General features: G+C 33.0%; 2 protein-coding genes across 2 annotated transcripts; both read left to right on the forward strand.

Annotated features, from left to right (window-relative positions):
• Positions 1 to 1,287: 1,287 nt before the first annotated feature.
• On the forward strand, positions 1,288 to 1,835 carry LOC149910940 (uncharacterized). Its single transcript, XM_090120693.1, has 2 exons — positions 1,288 to 1,447; positions 1,510 to 1,835. Exon 2 carries the CDS (start codon positions 1,510 to 1,512, stop codon positions 1,789 to 1,791), a length of 282 nt encoding a protein of 93 aa, XP_089976819.1. The 5' UTR covers positions 1,288 to 1,447; the 3' UTR covers positions 1,792 to 1,835.
• Positions 1,836 to 3,811: 1,976 nt separating this feature from the next.
• LOC149910941 (uncharacterized) lies at positions 3,812 to 8,621 on the forward strand. The gene is made up of 3 exons (XM_090120685.1): positions 3,812 to 4,182; positions 7,485 to 7,558; positions 7,973 to 8,621. Exons 1-3 carry the CDS (start codon positions 4,033 to 4,035, stop codon positions 8,352 to 8,354), a joined length of 606 nt encoding a protein of 201 aa, XP_089976811.1. The 5' UTR covers positions 3,812 to 4,032; the 3' UTR covers positions 8,355 to 8,621.
• Positions 8,622 to 19,435: the final 10,814 nt, after the last annotated feature.

A 19,435-nucleotide genomic window follows, 5' to 3' on the forward strand; every position in this document is an offset into this window, starting at 1 on the left:
CATATTCATTCCAACAGCATTCGTTGTAGAAGAGTGGACATCAGCTGTATATTGTGAAATATTTTTTGATTAGAACATTGTATTTATTCCTCTTTTTAAATAGATATAGCTGATGTAGGCGGCTTGATACGCTTCGTGAGTTGGTGACGTGTGGACGTACCTAGGAAGTTATTGGAACAAGTTCGTAATCAGTTTTCTTCGATATTAATTAAAATAAATATCTTAAATCTTTTTTGTATCACGACTGTGTGGGTGAACGGATAATTTGGCATACAGCGGTTATGTATGAAAAAAAATCATAATAACCTACCAAGGTTATTGGTACATAGTGTTCCCATTTATATAGATATTCTTTTTTTATAAAAATTTGAACACCTCACAGATACTTTTTTGAAGACAACCTGTATAACTTACTAGGTACGCCCTTATGCTAAATGTGCATAATTAAGGTTCAATAACTAATTTTGTAATTTATAATTATATTGTAATATGACACACATGCATTATATTCGGTAACATTTTTCGAATGGGTCCCCCATTCATTGGTATTAATTTATATACGGCTTTATTAATTATTATTGGTGGAGTAGATGTAATATTTTGTTTCGTATGACGTGTTTAATTTTTTGTATTTTTCAATTATATTCAATTAAAAAGGAATCATGAATTATTTTGTAGTAAATTGTTCCATCTGAGTTTTAGAGATAAGTATAGTTTTTACCACCGGTGCTCGATGCTCTAATTCAAAATGTCTACTTAAAGCTTAGGACTTGTTACCTGCAAAAATATAACACCAAATATGCTTTATTATAGTTGTTCCACCATAATTACCTACGTTTTCACGTTTTACATAATATACACGAAAGATATACATATTTTTTTATTATAATTTTATGCTTAACTATAAATTTTTCAAGTTTAATGAATTTTAGGTCAAGGCGTTAAATTACATAACAATGTACAAGTTTAGTAGACCGTAGATTACCTATACATTCAGTCGATACGAAATGTACGTTATATTTGTTTTATGCACTCCAATTTTATAAAATTGTAACCGTAAGTCAAATTCACATTTTATTCTCATTAGAAACAGTAGTGGATACAGTGTAATATTTTCTATCATAAAATAAGTTTTCCGAGACCTATTAAATATGAGAGATGGAAATGTTGTTTTATTTACCACACGTTTTGGCATTGATTTAATTGCGAAAACCCGTTCGCGGTTGATGTAACCGGTGCTAATGTAGTTCTAGTTGTGAATCATTTCGGCAAATCTGAGCGACGCCCCACTGTTCTCGAACCGTGTCAATAAATGGCTCGTCGGGCGAGGGAAAGTATTGACGAGACATCGCTTGAAGTAGCACCGCTGTAGCCCCGCCAAGGTGACCGACACGGATTACGTAAGCGCCGATTCGAGCTCACTCGTTTTGCATCACCAACCGTCGAGGTACGTCACTTGTGGATAGCTTTTTTTGTTATTTTGCGATTTATCGATGTTTTTGTGTACAGATGTTTTGCGTGCTTTTTGTACTGGCGATGGTGGCGCCATCTCTGTGTGCACCGTACGACCCTGAAGATGCCGAGTTGAAGACGGTGCTGCCATCTAGCGGTGAATTCGAGGCGTTTTATCCTCGCATGGCGCACGGTATTCCGAACGGTTCGTCGCGACCTGCGCATGGGCATGGCAGTTTCTATAAACACCGCAACCCGGCGCTAGTTGACGTAAAAAATGCGGCCGCGTACGGTTTTCGATTTGACGGCGGCAGGAGGTTCAACTTTGATGACGCGTAAAATGCACTTTCTATGTTTTGGTTTGATTAAAAAAATATGATGGATTTTATGCATTTTGATTTAGCTTTGACTACAATAATTCTTGGCATTTCATTTAACTGTACCGATAAAATTCAATGTTCCTAAATAGGTGTCCACTGCTGAGTAACATTTTGTTTCTAATTCATATCTATTAATTATTGTATAACTATATTATATACCATAAAAGTATTCTCTACGGTCGTTATATCCCATATTTAAATAGCAATGAATGAAATAAATATCTAAATTTATATTAAACATTATTCAGATCAAATAAAAAGTTCATAAAGCCGTAGCTTAAGGCAATTTAAATTTTGTTGAAAGAACACGCCACAAAGATATGCGGCTAACCGCTTCTTAATGGGGATTCGGTAACATTTATCGAAGACGTTGAAATTCTAATCGTTTTTCTATGTAAAGTAGACGATTGAGTAGCTCCATACATTGGTCATTGGGTTATTTGTCTTATTAAAAAAGTAAGGAATGTCATCATAACTGTAAAAAAGGGCCCTTCGGTGCCCTAATGGCTAGTGAAGCTTATCACTGAGCTAATCCGTTAGTTTTAATAGCTCAAGTTATATGTTATGGGCGATTCATTAATACATACTAATTGTGGAGAATTTTGTTCTATTGACATTCATGTGGAACCAGCTGCAGTTTTATGAATGTCTCCAAAGAAAGCGTTTGCCTTAATTATGATCAGAATAGTGTCATTTTCACTTAAACGACCGATTTCACTAATTAAGATAAACCAATGTTTAGTATAATGTTGTGTTAATATGAATAACAGAAATAACCGAGTGTTCAAAAATGAGTTCTTCGATCAATTCATACAAGTAGTATTTTATTTTTTACTTATATTTTAATTCTTATTAAATATTTTTCTATTGAACATATTAAACTTTGTATATTCAATATACCTAATACTGATATATAAAATTTAATACGGAATTAATTACTGTTAGGCTGGTACTCAAATTTTACATTACCTACTTTTTTTTTCATATGTAACCATTTTGGACGAAAGACATTTCATCAGCATCGTATAAAAAGTATAAAATGATCAACGTTATAATTACAGTATTTCTAGCAAGCAAATATCAAATCAATATACATAATATAGAGTTAAGAGAAAATACAATAATTCAAACAAAACAGCAAAATCTCCTCCGCCTAAGAGCTGCCTTTCAGCATCGCTTTCAGTAGAAAAGCTCTACATTGCAATTTTTCCCTAATCTAACAAAAAACCCCATGACTTTAAAGAATCATTATTTTAAGGTTTCAGTATGAATACAAGGATATTAAAATGTTTATTCGGATATAATTTAGAAAGGGTACAGTTTGATTACCAAAAAATGCAACGTGTTAAAACTGTTCTCATTTTACGTTATTTCATTGTACATCTACCTATGTACTTATATTTTATTCTTAGTTGGTGTCCTAGGAATTACTAGGTTCAGACTGTGTGCGCATGCGTTATTGTTTCTGATCTAATACACTAAGGTCTAGGATGTTCGATCCCCAGCTTCCAGCTTTTCTATTGTCTGTTTATATACCTACTATATATACCTATATACCTACATGATACATAGGGACTTATTATCTACAACAAGTTAGTTAATTGTCTAATTTGTATAGCAGGTACAAATTTAGTTTATGTAAGGTCTAAGATCATGTATAATCATACACCTGTTTGTTATAAATAACAATTTCAAAACAACGACAACAATAAACAATAAAACAATCTTCGGTACATTATGAATCCCATTGGCCGTCATTAAAAAAATAACAGCGGAAATGCTGCAGCTTAAAAACATAATGAAGACCCTCAGTACAATATCAATCAGACGTAATTAACCAACTAGGGATCCGAAGAAAGTTTTTGTTGTTACATTGTAAATGTTGACGGAGCACCCATTTAGGATTTCACGCGTCGGGAAACATGGCCAGTCATGTTCGGCTCAGATTGGTAATATAGCCGTAGCGATTAGATACGACTGTCGGAACATCCTTCCCACATTACTCTTCTATCGGCTAAGCTTGCTTACATATTACGATTAAAAAAAGTGTGAAATTGTCTTAAGTGGTGAGTGCCCACGAAACTCCCTTTTAAATTCGGGCTAATATAACGGTACGTTCTAAGTAAAGATAGGAGTGTAGATAAGTTAATAAGATTATTATTATACTTCATGGCAGGGTCGTGGACCTGTTAGGGACGGAATGTTTCTAAAACAGTATAAAAAAGGAGTACTCCCCAGGGAGCCCTCACTCTGCGGTTGGGTCGGGTACGCGCGGGTCCGTTCTTGGTTTTTTTTTATAACATCGAGTGATTTTTTAATTAGTGCCATGTATCAACACAGCAATCAAATGGTGAGTTTTACGTTTGGATGGTGAATCTGTGTGTTTTAGCCAAGAATAGTGAAAGATTTATTTTTTTTTATTTTAAGAAAACATAAAAATATGTTCAAGAAAGTGTGTTAAATTCATCAATTTAAAAATTTATAAGTACCAAAGTATCAATGTGGATAAAAATACTATACAATATATTTTCCTTAAATAATAATTATAAAATAATACACCTGCAGTCAATTATAAATGTACATTTTTTTTCAATAGATAGGTAATCGTTGATATTTTTGTAATATCTTCATTAATTTTTAAAAACCAATTTATGAGGTTTTAACTTCATAAATACATAAAATTCAAAATTTCCGTTTCAAAATTGCAAACTTTAATTATTTATTTTATACTTAGACATAATATTTAAAATAATAAACTGATAAATAATATTAAGAAAAAGTTCCATCTCATACTCACGTGATATTAATTTGAAAAGCTTCACTTAAAACTTTTATTATAAAGCTGTTAAAAGATATTTCAAAATTTAATTAAAAACTATAAGTTCTCACAGGCCTAATATTGTAGACAATTTTGAATCTCGGGTTATAAAATTCATTCGTCTCGCTCCGTACAAATCTTTTTTTAATGTTCTCATATTCTTACGAGGCTGAATATTGAAAATAAATTGCTTTCGAACCATCAAAGTATAGTGTGGTGTTTGATTAAAACTACGGACATTTCATATAAAAATAAAAAGCTTTTTTAAACAGAGCTTCGAATAAAGAAGGCTATAAGATTTCCAATCAATCGATCAAATTTAAATTAATAGATATTGAAAGAGTCGGTATGTTGTTACTGTCTAATATATTACTTAAGTACTTATATTTTGAATATATTGAAAAGGAATGGAGGCAATTGTTATTAAAAGTTTCCAATATCACTACTTAAAAATTGATCGGGCGCAATAATGTTTGATAAAAAATGTATTTTACTGTCCTATCGCACTAATGAATTTTTGTGTGTTTGATTTATTTGCGACTATTTATTTGGCATTGCGAAGTTAGATATGATACAGCTTTGTGTTAAACGAAAAGTAAAATGAACAATTTCTTCATAACTACTTACTTAATATGTAACTAGTTAACTGTTAAGAAAATTTTAATGCTAAATCAAAATTTACAGATTTCAAAATCCAGCTCTACTTATGTTCTTTATCCCTTAAAAAGTGTCATGTCGGTACCTAATTGTATTTTCGATTTCTTTTAGACGCTACAAAAATCATTTGTATATTTTATCATATACCTAATTATAATTACTAAATCAATATAAACATTGATTACATTACACGTACATTATATTAATTCATGAATATTCATTGATATATGAAGTGAAATTTTTAATCGTTTCATTAGTTGTTAGGTATGACAATCATTTATATTGTACTTACGACAAAATTCGATATTTTCCGTGTTTTTTGTTAACTAGAATGTGAACATTGAACGTTTAAAATATTGAAGTGAGATTTTAAAAAGTAGAGCAAATTTTCGCGAACAATATTGTAATTTAGTGTTTGTTTATAGTTTATACAATACAAGATATTTTGGTGTCATTATTTATTGGATGTTTTGGGTGAACGGGAATATGTACCTATCTAATCCATACTAATATTATAAATGCGAAAGTAACTCTGTCTGTCTGTCTGTTACTCAATCACGCCTTAACTACTGAACCAATTTGCATGAAATTTGGTATAGAGATATTTTGATACCCGAGAAAGGACACAGGCTACTTTTTACCCCGGGAAATAGGATAGGTTTTGTCCCGGATATCCCACGGGAACAGGAACTATGCGGGTTTTTCTTTGAATGCGCGGGCGAAGCTGCGGGTGGAAAGCTAGTTACTTATATATAAAGATATAAGTATACATCACTTCATATTTTGTAGGTATATGTTTTAAAGGGAGACGTTTAGGTGAAGGGCAATCTTATATATAAAAATGAATCGCAAAATGTGTTGGTAAGCGCATAACTCGAGAACGGCTGAACCGATTTCGGTAATTCTTTTTTTATTATATTCCTTGAAGTACGAGGATGGTTCTTATGTAGAGAAAACGTAAACATGTACCACGGGCGAAGCCGGGGCGGACCGCTAGTAGATATATAATTATTACACACAATCACACCTCTTATTTAAAATAAGTATATATACAAGACTAATGTAAGTAAGTCGATAAATAAATTGAAGAATCCACGTTATCGATAAACAGATAATTTACAATCTACAAGCACATCACCACATTCTCACGGTGTTGTTTAGATTAAGATACATTCGAGATATTTGATTTCACTATTAATTGCCTCTATAAAAAGTTTAGTTACCACCGGCTATAAATTTTTCTGTATATTATAACTTACAGTATAGACGACTGGGATGTTTCAACACTTATAATAATTTAGAGATATAGAATACGATGTTGATTGCGAACATATTTTATATTTTTGAAAAGAGTTCTTTAGACTGGTTCTTTTTCAATATTTTTTTTCTAGTCTTCTTATGCTGGTCTGAACTTGCCATAGGTATCTATTGTGTTGATACCTAGATACTTTGTTAGTCAGTCGTTACAGTCATTTTAATAATGCAAATTATTAATCATTTTTTATATACAGTATAACTTGTATACGTAGTATATTATTATTAGTATGTGGTATAACAATATTTACGTATAGAAACTTAGTTTGAATTTTTTACTAAAATCAGACACAAATATGGGAGTATATCTCCAAAAGCTTCCCAAGGGACCACCCATTGCATTTCATTCACCTCAATTCGAACCGGATGCTTTTTATACGGTTCAAAAATTTATTATTAGGCATAAAAGTTTATTAATTGTTGAGAAATGAATAATCTGAAGCCATTCTCTTACGCATAATATATACTCATGTAAAATTTGATACCTATGTACCTACGAATTAAGTCTTACAATGAATGTCTATGTACCTAATGGGCTTAGGTGTTTTCATAAACTTTGCAAAGCTCTACCTTATTCGAATTATTGATAACCTATAAAGTCGGTAATTCTCTAGGTACATATTGAACTAATCTATTCATAAAATCTTTAACTAGCAAATTATCTGGACAGTAGATATTATTATTTGTTATTAGAAGGTTATTTTAAGCTCAGCGAATAACTTTTGAAGTTTATTTTAGCTTGTGCTTAAATTATATTATTTGCTCTATATAGGAAACTATATATAGCTCCATTATTTCTGAGAAACGCAGGCTGTTTTATTTGTCATTATCAAAAATGTTTAACCTTTTTTCTTTTATTGCAGATCTGCGTATTATTAAGCTTGGTGTTAATAGCGTCTTCAGAAGGTTTCTTCTTAAAATGGGGTTCCGATTCAGGGTAAGTCTATTATTATTATTTATTATTATAAGATATATTATAATTATATTATAATAATTATTGTAAATATTTTTGTGTAATATGAAGTACTGCAATTGTTTTATGCTATGCGAATTCTGCGAAATTCTTTTGTATTGATGAATATTTGAAATGTACTACTGTATTTGTATACTACATAATATGTATATAATGAAGTAGTTTGTAAAAGCCTTATTTCAATTCACTTCTAGTAGGTCATCTCGACTTCGTCCCATGATTTTCTAGCTTACAATAATTCTCAACCTAATAATGTAAATTTTTAGGATTGTACCCACCACCATAATAGTCACCAAGTGTTATTTTCATAAAATATATCGCGCAAATATCGCGTTGTGCTAATAAAACGCATATTTTACAACCTAACATTTGTTACAGAAGCCAGCAGTCTCAAAAATGGATACAGCCGATGTCGCCAAACATATCACCTGCGTATCGATACCAGTACATCTACCCTTACGAGTCCCGTAAGGTGTACCAACCGCAACAGCAGTACCAACAGTACATGCAACCAGACGTTCAGTTGCAGCAGACGATGCAACCGATCCCTATAAGCGTGCCGGCTGGGGCAAGCTTAACTCCCGTGTCCTTACAGCATGTACAGCTTGTGCCTTGTATGTGCCCTGTAGCTCCAGAGGAAGCTGAGAAGCTGCAAGAGCAAGTCGGCCCTGGCCCGTATGTCGCGCAGGCGTATACGCAAAATTATGTTCCACAGCAAGTCGCAGTGTCTGACAATTCAAAGTCTACGACGAAACAATAAGTTAGAAATACGTCGCTCGTAATTTGGTAACTGGGGGGTATCGAAAGTTTAGAAACAAATTTAGATAGTGTAAATTCGTTTTAAAAATAACTTGGTTTGTTAGTAACAATGGAAATTTAATATTTATTATGAATAGGGACTAAATTGCTGCGAATGTGTTAAACCGTCCAATGAGTTTTGTTCAATAATTTATTATATTATTTATAAATTTATATAAGACTGATAGGTTAGGGATGATTTTGTATTGTCAATAAATAAGTAAATGAATTTGCGTTTTATTTCTATTAAGTTTCCTAAAACACCCAGAACTTATGTTCTGGGTGTTTGAATTCTTATGAATTCAACAATACCTTCTATAAATCGATTATTTTGATGTGATAGTTGTCTGTTTACATTAAATTTATTATAAGCACTAGCAGTTAGCACCTAATAATACCACTTATAATTAATACATTGTTATTATAAATTACACGAACAATAGATAAAATAAATATTTGAAAGTACGTATAAAAGTGCTTTATGTTACATTATTTGAATTAAGTCTAACGTTCTCGAAGAAATTCTATTATTCAATATTCAGAAATATGCTTTAATTTATATTTTACAATAAAAATAAAGCTTTTGTGATAAGATACGATGTTTCCTTGTTCCTATGACCCAACTGCCAATTAGAGCAAGCAATTCTAACATTTTAAACACGAAAATTATTGGTATATTATAATTTAAAAAAAACCAAGTGATCTATCAAATTATGCAATCTTTTGATTTTTCTAGCGGATTTTGTACCGAACACTAGTATCCTAAAATGAACTAGGTAATATATATTATATACATACTTACATAATTATTTTTAACAAAAACTCCTGCCAATGGCAAGAAGGACAAAATGTAAATTAGTACATATATGATATTGTAGCTGGCAGGCAACGTTAAAAAAAATTCACGAAATCAGTTCAACCGAACGAACTCGAACTCTTTTTTGAAGTCGATTAAAAAATAACGCAAGCCCATAGTGTCCCAAAGTATGGGTTACGGGACCAATTCACATGAATGTACTATTGCTATCAATTTTATCTAGAACACGAAAGTGCTGACGCAATACCGTTGTTCCGGACAATCGCAGGCACTCGTGCGGAGCGGGCTCTAATAACTTGCTCTGACCAACTTCTTCATTCATACTAAATGGTAGTTTTGTTGTCATAACATGGTCGGAATTGTTACGCTATTTAAAATGGGATTCAAGCCAAATTTTTAAATGTATCTAGGTACCAACTGCATAACAACAGGAATCTTTCAGAAACTAGTGCATTTAGCCAAAGTAGATATAAGAAAAAAATTCACCCTTCAGTTTCAGTCATTCAGGCTATATACTAACTTATTTTACTTCTCTATGCTGTATATAGATCACACCAAGGATCACACATAGATCACATCGTGATCACATAGATTTTATGACACATGTCATATTATCATTATCCTTGATAAACGTCATAAATGAATCCTTATGCGTCAAGTAATGTTGTTCATGTATAAATTTTCTTGAATATTCTGCATATGAGTCGATTTCAGGGTCTAGATTATAAGATGTGGAGGAATAAGCGCACAACAGTAGATAGCGATACATTGCAAGATATAGCACATCAAGTACAACAACTCTGTGTTCCGACAGACCTCAACACCGCATTCCATGCTAATAAAATATATGCTCTAAGGAAACTCAGGTTCCTTCTACAGCATTCTACAAAGCGCACTCTACGACGCTGCGATGTGAATGAGCTCGTATATTCGTCCTTAACTCTCTTATACTATTTCGGTATGCGGTTAAAAATGGAGAAGCTAAAAGGCAAAATTTGTATTTACTCAACGAAAAGACAGTTCACTACTATAGAAGAAGTGTTTCAGCGAATTATGGAGTACTTGCACCCCGAATTTGGTGAATTGTGCATAAAAACCACGCTTCGGTTTTTCTCTGAAGTCTCGTTGTGGACATTTGAAAATTTCGTCAGTCAAATTCTTGAAGTGCTTTTGTACTATAATGAAGGAAAGATTACCCTATTCAATTTAATGCTAACAGACATTCATTGCATCGTCTTTAGCGACTTAGTATCTGCGAGGCATAGAACGAGAGTCCTATACGAACTGTTAAAAAGTAAAAACTGGGTCATCGACAGTCAACATCTGCTACCATTTGTTACACGTTTCTTAAACTTTTTTACGAATAATGCTACTCATGAACGAAAAACTTACCAGCACCTGAAAAAGGGGTTTGATGTGTGCTTGAGGCGCATTTTTGAAAGAGCAGAAAATAATCAAAGACTGTCGATAGTAACAACAATTTTGAACTGGTTTGCCATGGTCAAAATTGATAAAGATAATATTTTGCAACTTTCTTCGCTACTGGAACATGCTGCTCAATTATATCAAGTCGGTCGGTACAGAGACAGTTTCCGAGCTGGTTTCTTCTATCATGTTGTCACTAAATTGATTGGATCAACGAATGCATTGTACAGCTATTGCGGTTGCCGAATATTGGCACGTTTCTTGGATCGGCAGAAGAATTTCACATATTTATTGGAGCCTACAATCTATTACGAATTCTCCCAGGTAAATTGATATTTCTGACATCTACCATGGAGGTCGGATGATGACTGAGTTTAATGTAAACATTTTTTTTCCAGGTTCCTTTAAGAGTTGGTCACTATGATAGCAGCGACAAAGCGTTCATAAGAGAGCATCGAGAATTGTTCCATGATTATTTTGTTAAGGCTTTCGAGATGTACCACTTCAATCAAGCGAACGTGGAGGCTTTATATTTTGTGTTGTCATGTTTGGTGTTAGAAGTGCCCTGTGGATTGACGGCTGCCGCCGTCACATGCATGGTTATGTTTATTCAGGACTTTGCTATAACAACGAATAATATACCTCAAAAATGTCGCTTTTGGTTGCATGCTGTTGTGTTATCGATCATGTCCCTTATATGCTGGGTACATAAAGCGCCAGATTTATACCGTTATGTGAATGAAATAGTATCTCGGAGGGCGAAAGAAGCGCCTCAATTGAATCCACCTTTATTGAAGAATTATAAGGAAGAATCGCAACGCGTGAGTTGGAACAAAGATACATTATTCTTCGAGGATTGGGAACTTCGATACGGGTTGTGGAAACATTTTAGAAGTTCACAGGTAACTAGATTAATTCAAGCATAAACTTTATATACCTACTTTATTGACCTTAGTACCTACGTATATGTTTTTCAAATATGTATTTTCATTCTAATCTGTTGTGCTATTAACGTGTGAAAATGATTCCGTGGGTATTCACACGTAGCTAGATAGACATACCTATCTAGCTACGTGTGAATACCCACCCAATAAGTATAGTACATCCATACTTTATATTATAAATGCGAAAGTAACTCTGTCTGTCTGTCTGTTACTCAATCACGCCTTAACTACTGAACCAATTTGCATGAAATTTGGTATAGAGATATTTTGATACCCGAGAAAGGACATAGGATAGGTTTTATCCCGGAAATCCTACGGGAACGGGTTTTTCTTTGAAAACGCGGGCGAAGCCGCGGGCGGAAAGCTAGTATACTATAAATAAATTACATTAATGTTGGAATTATAAAATCGAGTTGAAATTGAAATTAACTTCTAATAAAGTTTATAGTTAGTTACCTAATAAAATTATTTTCAGATATTTATTGTTCATACATGTTACTACTGTAGTGCTGTGTATTTAAATAATTGTTATCATATTATGTATATCATAAGAATATTGAATACTTTAACGATTATATTTCAGAGGCAGAAGTTAAGTAAAGTACAATCCGTAGAAGAGAAGAGGCCAAGTATTGACTTCCATTAGTAAGACAAAGTAATATGTAATGTTAACTAAGGGTGCACTCACACACATCAGTCACCGTCACGGCACGTCACCGGACAGGATTAAAAAAAAATATGTATCAATAGTTCTAGTATGACTCTGTTCCCACACGACAGTCGCCGGCACGAAATCTATCAGTGACGTCCCCGGTCAGGCACGTCAAATAATCTTTCCATACATGTATCATACTTTTATCCCCACTCACCCGGTGCCGTCACGTCTCAGTTCAGTCAGCGTCGTGCTACCGTCAATTGCTACATGTTCTCTAGCGTGACACACGTCTAATCACTCACTAACCTGATGTATGTGTTCAATGATTCAGTCAAACCGGCGACGTGACTGACGGACAACATGACGGTGACTGGTGTTTGTGGATACGTACACAAACCGTCACCGATCAGTCATCGGTGACTTGACGGTGACTGATGTGTGTGAGTGCACCCTAAGTGTCTCTAAAAATGTGTATTAATTATTATCGCTAATAATAAAAATATTAAAAAATACGCATTTGTCATTTCTCCCATACCTACATATCATTTTAAAATCTTTATCCTAGCTATAACGTATCTATAATTTAATACTTTAAGGGCCGATTTTTCAATGCTTGGATAAAACTTATCCGTCCAATAAAGTATTACACGATAATATTAAAATGTCACGTAAACTGTCAAATACGGGCAATTAGAATACGTTTTTAAAATAGTAGTTTTATACATTATTCGACGAATAAGTTTTATCCAAGCATTGAAAAATCGGCCCTAATTATGCGTAACGCAATTTTAGGTACTCCCTTATATCTTTGGGTCAACCTTCAGGTCAAGTATGTAGATATCTACATGAATAACGACGTCTTAATAATCATTTTCACGTTTATGATCTATACATATAATAAAATCGTAGGAAAGTCAAAACTGTACATTGAATATTTTTTTAAAAGAATACATAATCCATGATCTATAATCGATATAGAAGCCAAAAACATAGTTTTTAGAATTTTTGTCTGTTTGTCTGTTTGTCGGTTTGTCTGTTTGTCTGTTTGTCTGTATGTTTGACCGGGCTAATCTCGAAAAGTACTGCATAGATTGACTTCAAATTTTGCATGAATATTACTAACAGGTCGGGTCAGGTTATAGGCTACATATTATCAAGCTATCACCTGCGGGGGAGGAGCTGTGAACCTTTATTTTTCTTACGTATTCTCTGTACTACGATAGCGTACAATCTAAAGACTCATGTTTAAATGTTGTTTTTGAGTAAGCCATGCTATTGTCTACCTTTTCACTATAAAAACTACGTCATTTAAGTAATTTTGGCAGAGAAACAGTATAATGAATCTTAGTAGTATAAAGACAAATTTAAAACAGCGCCATCTATGAGATTTCATTAAAATCAAATCAATTTACATAATATTAACGCTTCTTGGAAATTCATAATTTAAATATTATGATGTTGGTGAGGTTGTTTTTTTTTTAAAGTTAAATAAATAATTCATATCTTCCCAGAGTCAGTGCGCAAGTCAGTCAGGTGCGCTTATATTTCATGTGAATATATGTACTAAATTTTTATAAGTGAGGGTAGATGTTTATTATTTGATGTCAAACAAGACACCATTACAGTTAATATAGGTAAAAGTAGATAACAGTGATTGTGTTCATTCGTTACATTGTTATAAATCTTCGGCTTTTTTCATTTTTTTTTAATTTTCGCCTTCTTGCGTTCCCACAAAAGGTAAGTTGTAGCTTTTGTATTTATTCTTTATAATTATAATTATATATAGTTAGACTCATGTTTTTAATTAGTTAAAGTTAAGTATGACAAAATAAGAAAATGATGAAATTTTATTTTTATGTAGGTATAACTTTTACAAGACTATATTAAACGCCCAAAGAAGGTCACTTTAGTTCTTGATAAAACTTTATTTGTTAGAAGCTTTTTAATAAAATAAGGTACAGTTATCTTTTGATTTTTTTTTATTACCAGATTCAATGTTAATAAAAATTGACGATTTGCGTGAGGATGTACCGATGTAGTGGAAATTAGTAACCTTGCGCGTGGTCAATCACCAATCATCAATCATCAATACATATAGATAATAAAATTCTAGAAAAGTGATGTCTGTACAATGAAAATATGTAAAAAAAATTAGCAGGGGTTAAATTATTAAATCGATCCCAAACCCAAAACTGTAGTTAAAAATTTAACTTAAGCTGAGGTAGTAGGGGGAGGGGTCAAATTAGAATTATGCATACTTCTAGGTAAATTTTCTACATAAAATGTCCTTTAAATTATGTCGTATTATATTTTTAACCCCCGACGCAAAAAGATGGGTGATAAGTGTTAGACCGCTATGTGTGTGTGTGTTTGTGTGTGTAATCCGAATTAGATGCGGTTTTGATGTTAGGCAGCATATTTTCCGACGCTGGTTCTTAGATAAAGTGTATCAAAATCGGTTCATCCATTTATTATACCTTTATAGGGGCAAAAGTGGGAATGTGGGAAAAAATATTAGTTATATTTTTATCCAATTCGGTTTATCCATTACAGCTTCTATTAGATTACAGCGGTAAAAGTGGGAATGAACAATAATGGAATGTTGTCAAATAATATACTCAAGCGATAGATATATCAAAATATGAAAGAGCAACGTGTGAATTACAATTAATAATGTTTTATCGAAATCGATTCATCCGTTTATTACATATAGGGCACTTTAGGGGTGACAGTGGTTAGATAAATAAACCAAATGGAGCATCAAAGACAGGATATGACGTGTACATATAGGTACAATTAGATAATATGGTTTACATCAAAATCGGTTATCCCATTTACTAGGGGTGGAAAGGGAATGGGTTGAAAGTCTATTAAAGAAGAGGGGGATATGGGAGCGAGAGGATAGCCACACACTGGAAATTTAGAACTCTATTCAAAGCCACATAGGCCTGGCCCTTGGCAATTTTTTTTCCTAAAGATACCACTTCTTTTGTCACTGTGGTCCATTACATTACGGTGCCCGTAACCGTGCACAAATTGAAAGATGTCAAGGAGCAACAAACTTATAGATATCAATATGATGTAGGAATGTAAAATGGAGGTAGGTCTCGCTTACTTGAAAATAAGAAACCGAACGAAAAAGCAACGCAACGAATGTAAAGGAATAAATAATAATTTTACAAACTTCCCGACGATCTTTAAAATTAAGTACCATTATAAAAAAAATATAATATATGATATGATAATGATGGCATGGCAGCTCCGACGACTTTGTTTTTTTATTTTTATAAATACATATTTAAAATGGTATTTATTAATTTTTGTTGCACGGTCTAAACGGTTTAGTTTCTACAGGCGTGAGACAGGAAAGATCTGCAGGCTGAGACGGCAGAGATTAGAATAAACGCTAAGGAATAGAAACTGCTATCGCTAATTATTATTGACATAAGCTCATCACATTTTAGTAATGGTTCGGTCACACTACCAAAATTACGACGACGACAACGACCAAAATTCTCATCCAGACCAAATTCGTTCAAAATAAAATATTAAAATTTCCCGTCATACTGGTACTCGGAAGAAAAAAATTTCGAGGTCAATTAATAAAAAATAGATTTTTTTCGATTTTCTAGGAGCTACCGTTTCTACGAAAAATCTATTTTTTCATTTATATAAAAAAAAATTCCAAGCATCAGAACGACAGGAAATTTTAATATTTTCTTCTAATTGTGTTTAGCACTATTTTGTTAAATTGCGACTGGATGAAAATTTTGTTCGTGGTCGTCGTCGTCGTTGGTAGGGTGAACAAATCATTAGCAAAACATCATACGCTTATGTCAATTATTAGTATCGATAGCGGATTCTATTCCTTTGCGTTTTGACGTTTGTCTCGGCGCTCAGTTGCTTCACGATTTATTATCAAAAACATCCATACAAGGAAGGAAGAAAAATAAATTTGCTCTCTTCCCCTCTGGTGCCTAAAAATAAATTTTACGTAGAAAATTAATTAGGTATTTAATTTTTTTATTTTTTAGCTCAGTTTAGAAATAAATATTACTAACAGTTCTTTGTATTATTTATGGTAGTACGTGTTTTTCCTTTCAATTCAATAAAAAAGACGGGTTGCACTCCGGGAGTGGCGGCAGAAGTGAATACTTGATTATTAACGTTGAGCATGTGAATGAATGAATGAATGAATGAATGAATGAATGAATGAAAATACTTTATTTGCACCAAAAGCAAGGAAAACAATACGAAAAAACACATACAAACAAACACGTACAAAAAGGCGGCCTTATCGCTAAAGCAGCGATCTCTTCCAGGCAACCTTTAGTCGAGGATCATGAGAATTACGTTTTATGATGAGGATGATGGTGCAGAACACAAAAAACATTAAATAAATAAGTATAAGACTAAACATAGTATACATATACATACATACGGATATTATAAAGATAAAAAGTAAATATTTAGTTGCTTTTTAAACTCATTCAATGACCCTGCCCTTCTGATCTTATCGGGCAAACTGTTCCACAGCCTGAGAGCATGTTTGATATTTTGGAATGGTATTCGTCTTACGCTTTTTCGATCAGGTCACGTGTCCTGATGCGAGTTTAAGATTTTATACACATTACAGAAAAAGTGCTCAACGCCGCTAAAGAAGTTTTCACTTCAAAAATTAAGTAGTAACTACTATACAGTCACTATTCCACGCGGACGAAGTCGCGGGCACAGCTAGTAATAGTATAAAGCCTAAAATAATACAAAGCGTAACTTAATATTATAGACTACTAGATTTCCGCCCGCGGCTTCGCCCGCAGTCAAAGAAAAACCCGCATAGATCCGTTCCCGTGGGATTTCCGGGATTGCGTCATTTTCCCGGAATAAAAAGTAGCCTATGTCCTTTCTCGGGTATCAAAATATCTCCATACCAAATTTTCATGAAAATTGGTTCAGTAGTTTAGGCGTGATTGAGTAACAGACAGACAGACAGAGTAACTTTCGCATTTATAATATTAGTATGGATTCTGTAGGTACCATGCACACAGCACAGTTTAAACTTGCACTTTTATAAATGGTATTATAATGATCGATTAGTAATCACGTTTAAGTATACTGTGTGAATATCTATAAAAACTATGAGAGACTGCTTTCGAGACTGTTTATGTTCTATTTCTATTATACGGCCAGGAAAAATGCGTTACGACTGCTAAATGCAACGCCCATGAAAAATAATATAAGTCAGAATAAAAATAGTAGTCTTACAGATTGCAAGCTGTCTCGGCGCGGGACATATACAAGAGGCGCGGCGCGCATCGGGCGCACTGCGGGCGCGCATCGGGCGCGCTGCCGGCGTGCATCGGGTGCGCTATTGGCATTTTGTATGAAATAATTTTGGAAAGGCGGCGCAACCGTGGCGCAACCTTGGCACAACCGTGGCGTGCCGTCTCAACGCCTGTCCAAAATTCTTTCATACAAAATGTATAAGAAGGACGTGGTGCAAAACAGATTCAAGAGGTGCGCTTGGCACGCCCGCGCCCGCGCCGCTTGTGTTTGCCCCGCGCCTTACAGACTACCTAAAATAAGTATACCATATTATAGTATATTAATATTAAGTATACCATACGCTGAAGGGAGAAGAGAGGATGCCAAATCCCTATTTTAATGTAGTTTAAATGTTTTTTTTCTACCTATTCAAAGAAAAGTATCACATAAAGCGAATAAACTATACAATATATTATATTTCATTCACTTATCTATACATCGTATTTTTTATATACTGTGATGTCTTATTAAATATCATGTAAGTTGATATAACCGTATAACCCTGTATAACCCATGTCAATGTTAAAGCAGACAGGTGTAGTATGAGAGACATGTGTAAACGCATTGAACTAGTTATTAAATGCATCTACAAATACTGTAGATATTATTTTTAAAATGAATAAAATATATGCATGGACTTTGATCTTATCACATCATCGAATACATAATAAACTAACCTTGTTAAAGCAAGAAGGAATTATAGTACCTATAGTGTTTTTAGAAAATGTGCTAGCAGCTTTTGCGACATTCTTTGGGTACCTAATTATTACACTCCTATTTATAAAAAAAAAAATAAAACTAAATAGTGAATACAATAAAATATAGAGTCTGTCAAATTAGTTGGTACACGGTAAATTCGAAAATTATCACTGACGACGCGGACGTTAAGAATATGTTGTGCATAGTTGTGCACAATTTTGAATATGCATATTCGAAGAAATATTATCGGACGCGATCAAAAACTCAATTTATGTATTTATACACTCCAAAATATAATTATTAATTACCTGCCAAATATTTCCATATCATAAATTATTTTGTAAAAAAAATTCTAACAAATAAAAATAATCTACAAGAATCTTATGTTTCGTGGACGCAAATAAATACAGTATTGTAAACAAAGGTCTAATAATGGCAAAAAGGTGAATTAATTTCACTCTCGTAAGCAAAATGGTTCATGTTTAAGCGATCTTTTATGTTAACGCCTCTTGATGTGCAAAACTTAAAGGGAAATTAATAAAATGTTTAGGTATTTCGTAATCAAAACTTATTTATAGATATTTTGTAGACATCAATCTAATATTAATGAATTTTTACAATTCTCTTCTCACTCTTATAAATCTAGTTTACCAGTTAATTTTGAAATTAGGTTTGATTTCTGTTTATTTTCGTTTCTTTTACTGTGTTTTCCTGTGTACATACTATTAATAGACAAATTTTTTATACTATATAAACAATTTTTCTCAAAATACTCAACTTTTAGGTGTTGTACCTACTAGCATCTCAATTAAAAAATCAAGTAGATAATATTTTCGTAGCTTCAGTAATATTTTTATATTGTGTTCTACTATATAATATTATCTAAATTGTACCTATAGGGACGGTAATTTCTTAATAAACTTTATAAAGACGTGCAATATACATAGTACAGGTATCTCTACATAGAGAAAATTAAAATTGTATCATTAGCGTTTTAAAGTTTAATATTCAGAGTAATGTCAGATTCTATTAACATAATTGATTTTGTATGCATGTATATGTACACATAATCCATACTAATATTATAAATGCAAAAGTAACTCTGTCTGTCTGTCTGTCTGTTACTCAATCACGCCTTAACTACTGAACCAATTTGCATGAAATTTGGTATAGAGATA

This window comes from Colias eurytheme, chromosome 1 (assembly GCF_061535395.1).
Source record: "Colias eurytheme isolate Ceu_HAF_F1 chromosome 1, ilColEury1 Martin Lab GWU primary, whole genome shotgun sequence".
In the NCBI taxonomy this organism is placed as follows: Eukaryota; Metazoa; Arthropoda; class Insecta; order Lepidoptera; family Pieridae; genus Colias; species Colias eurytheme.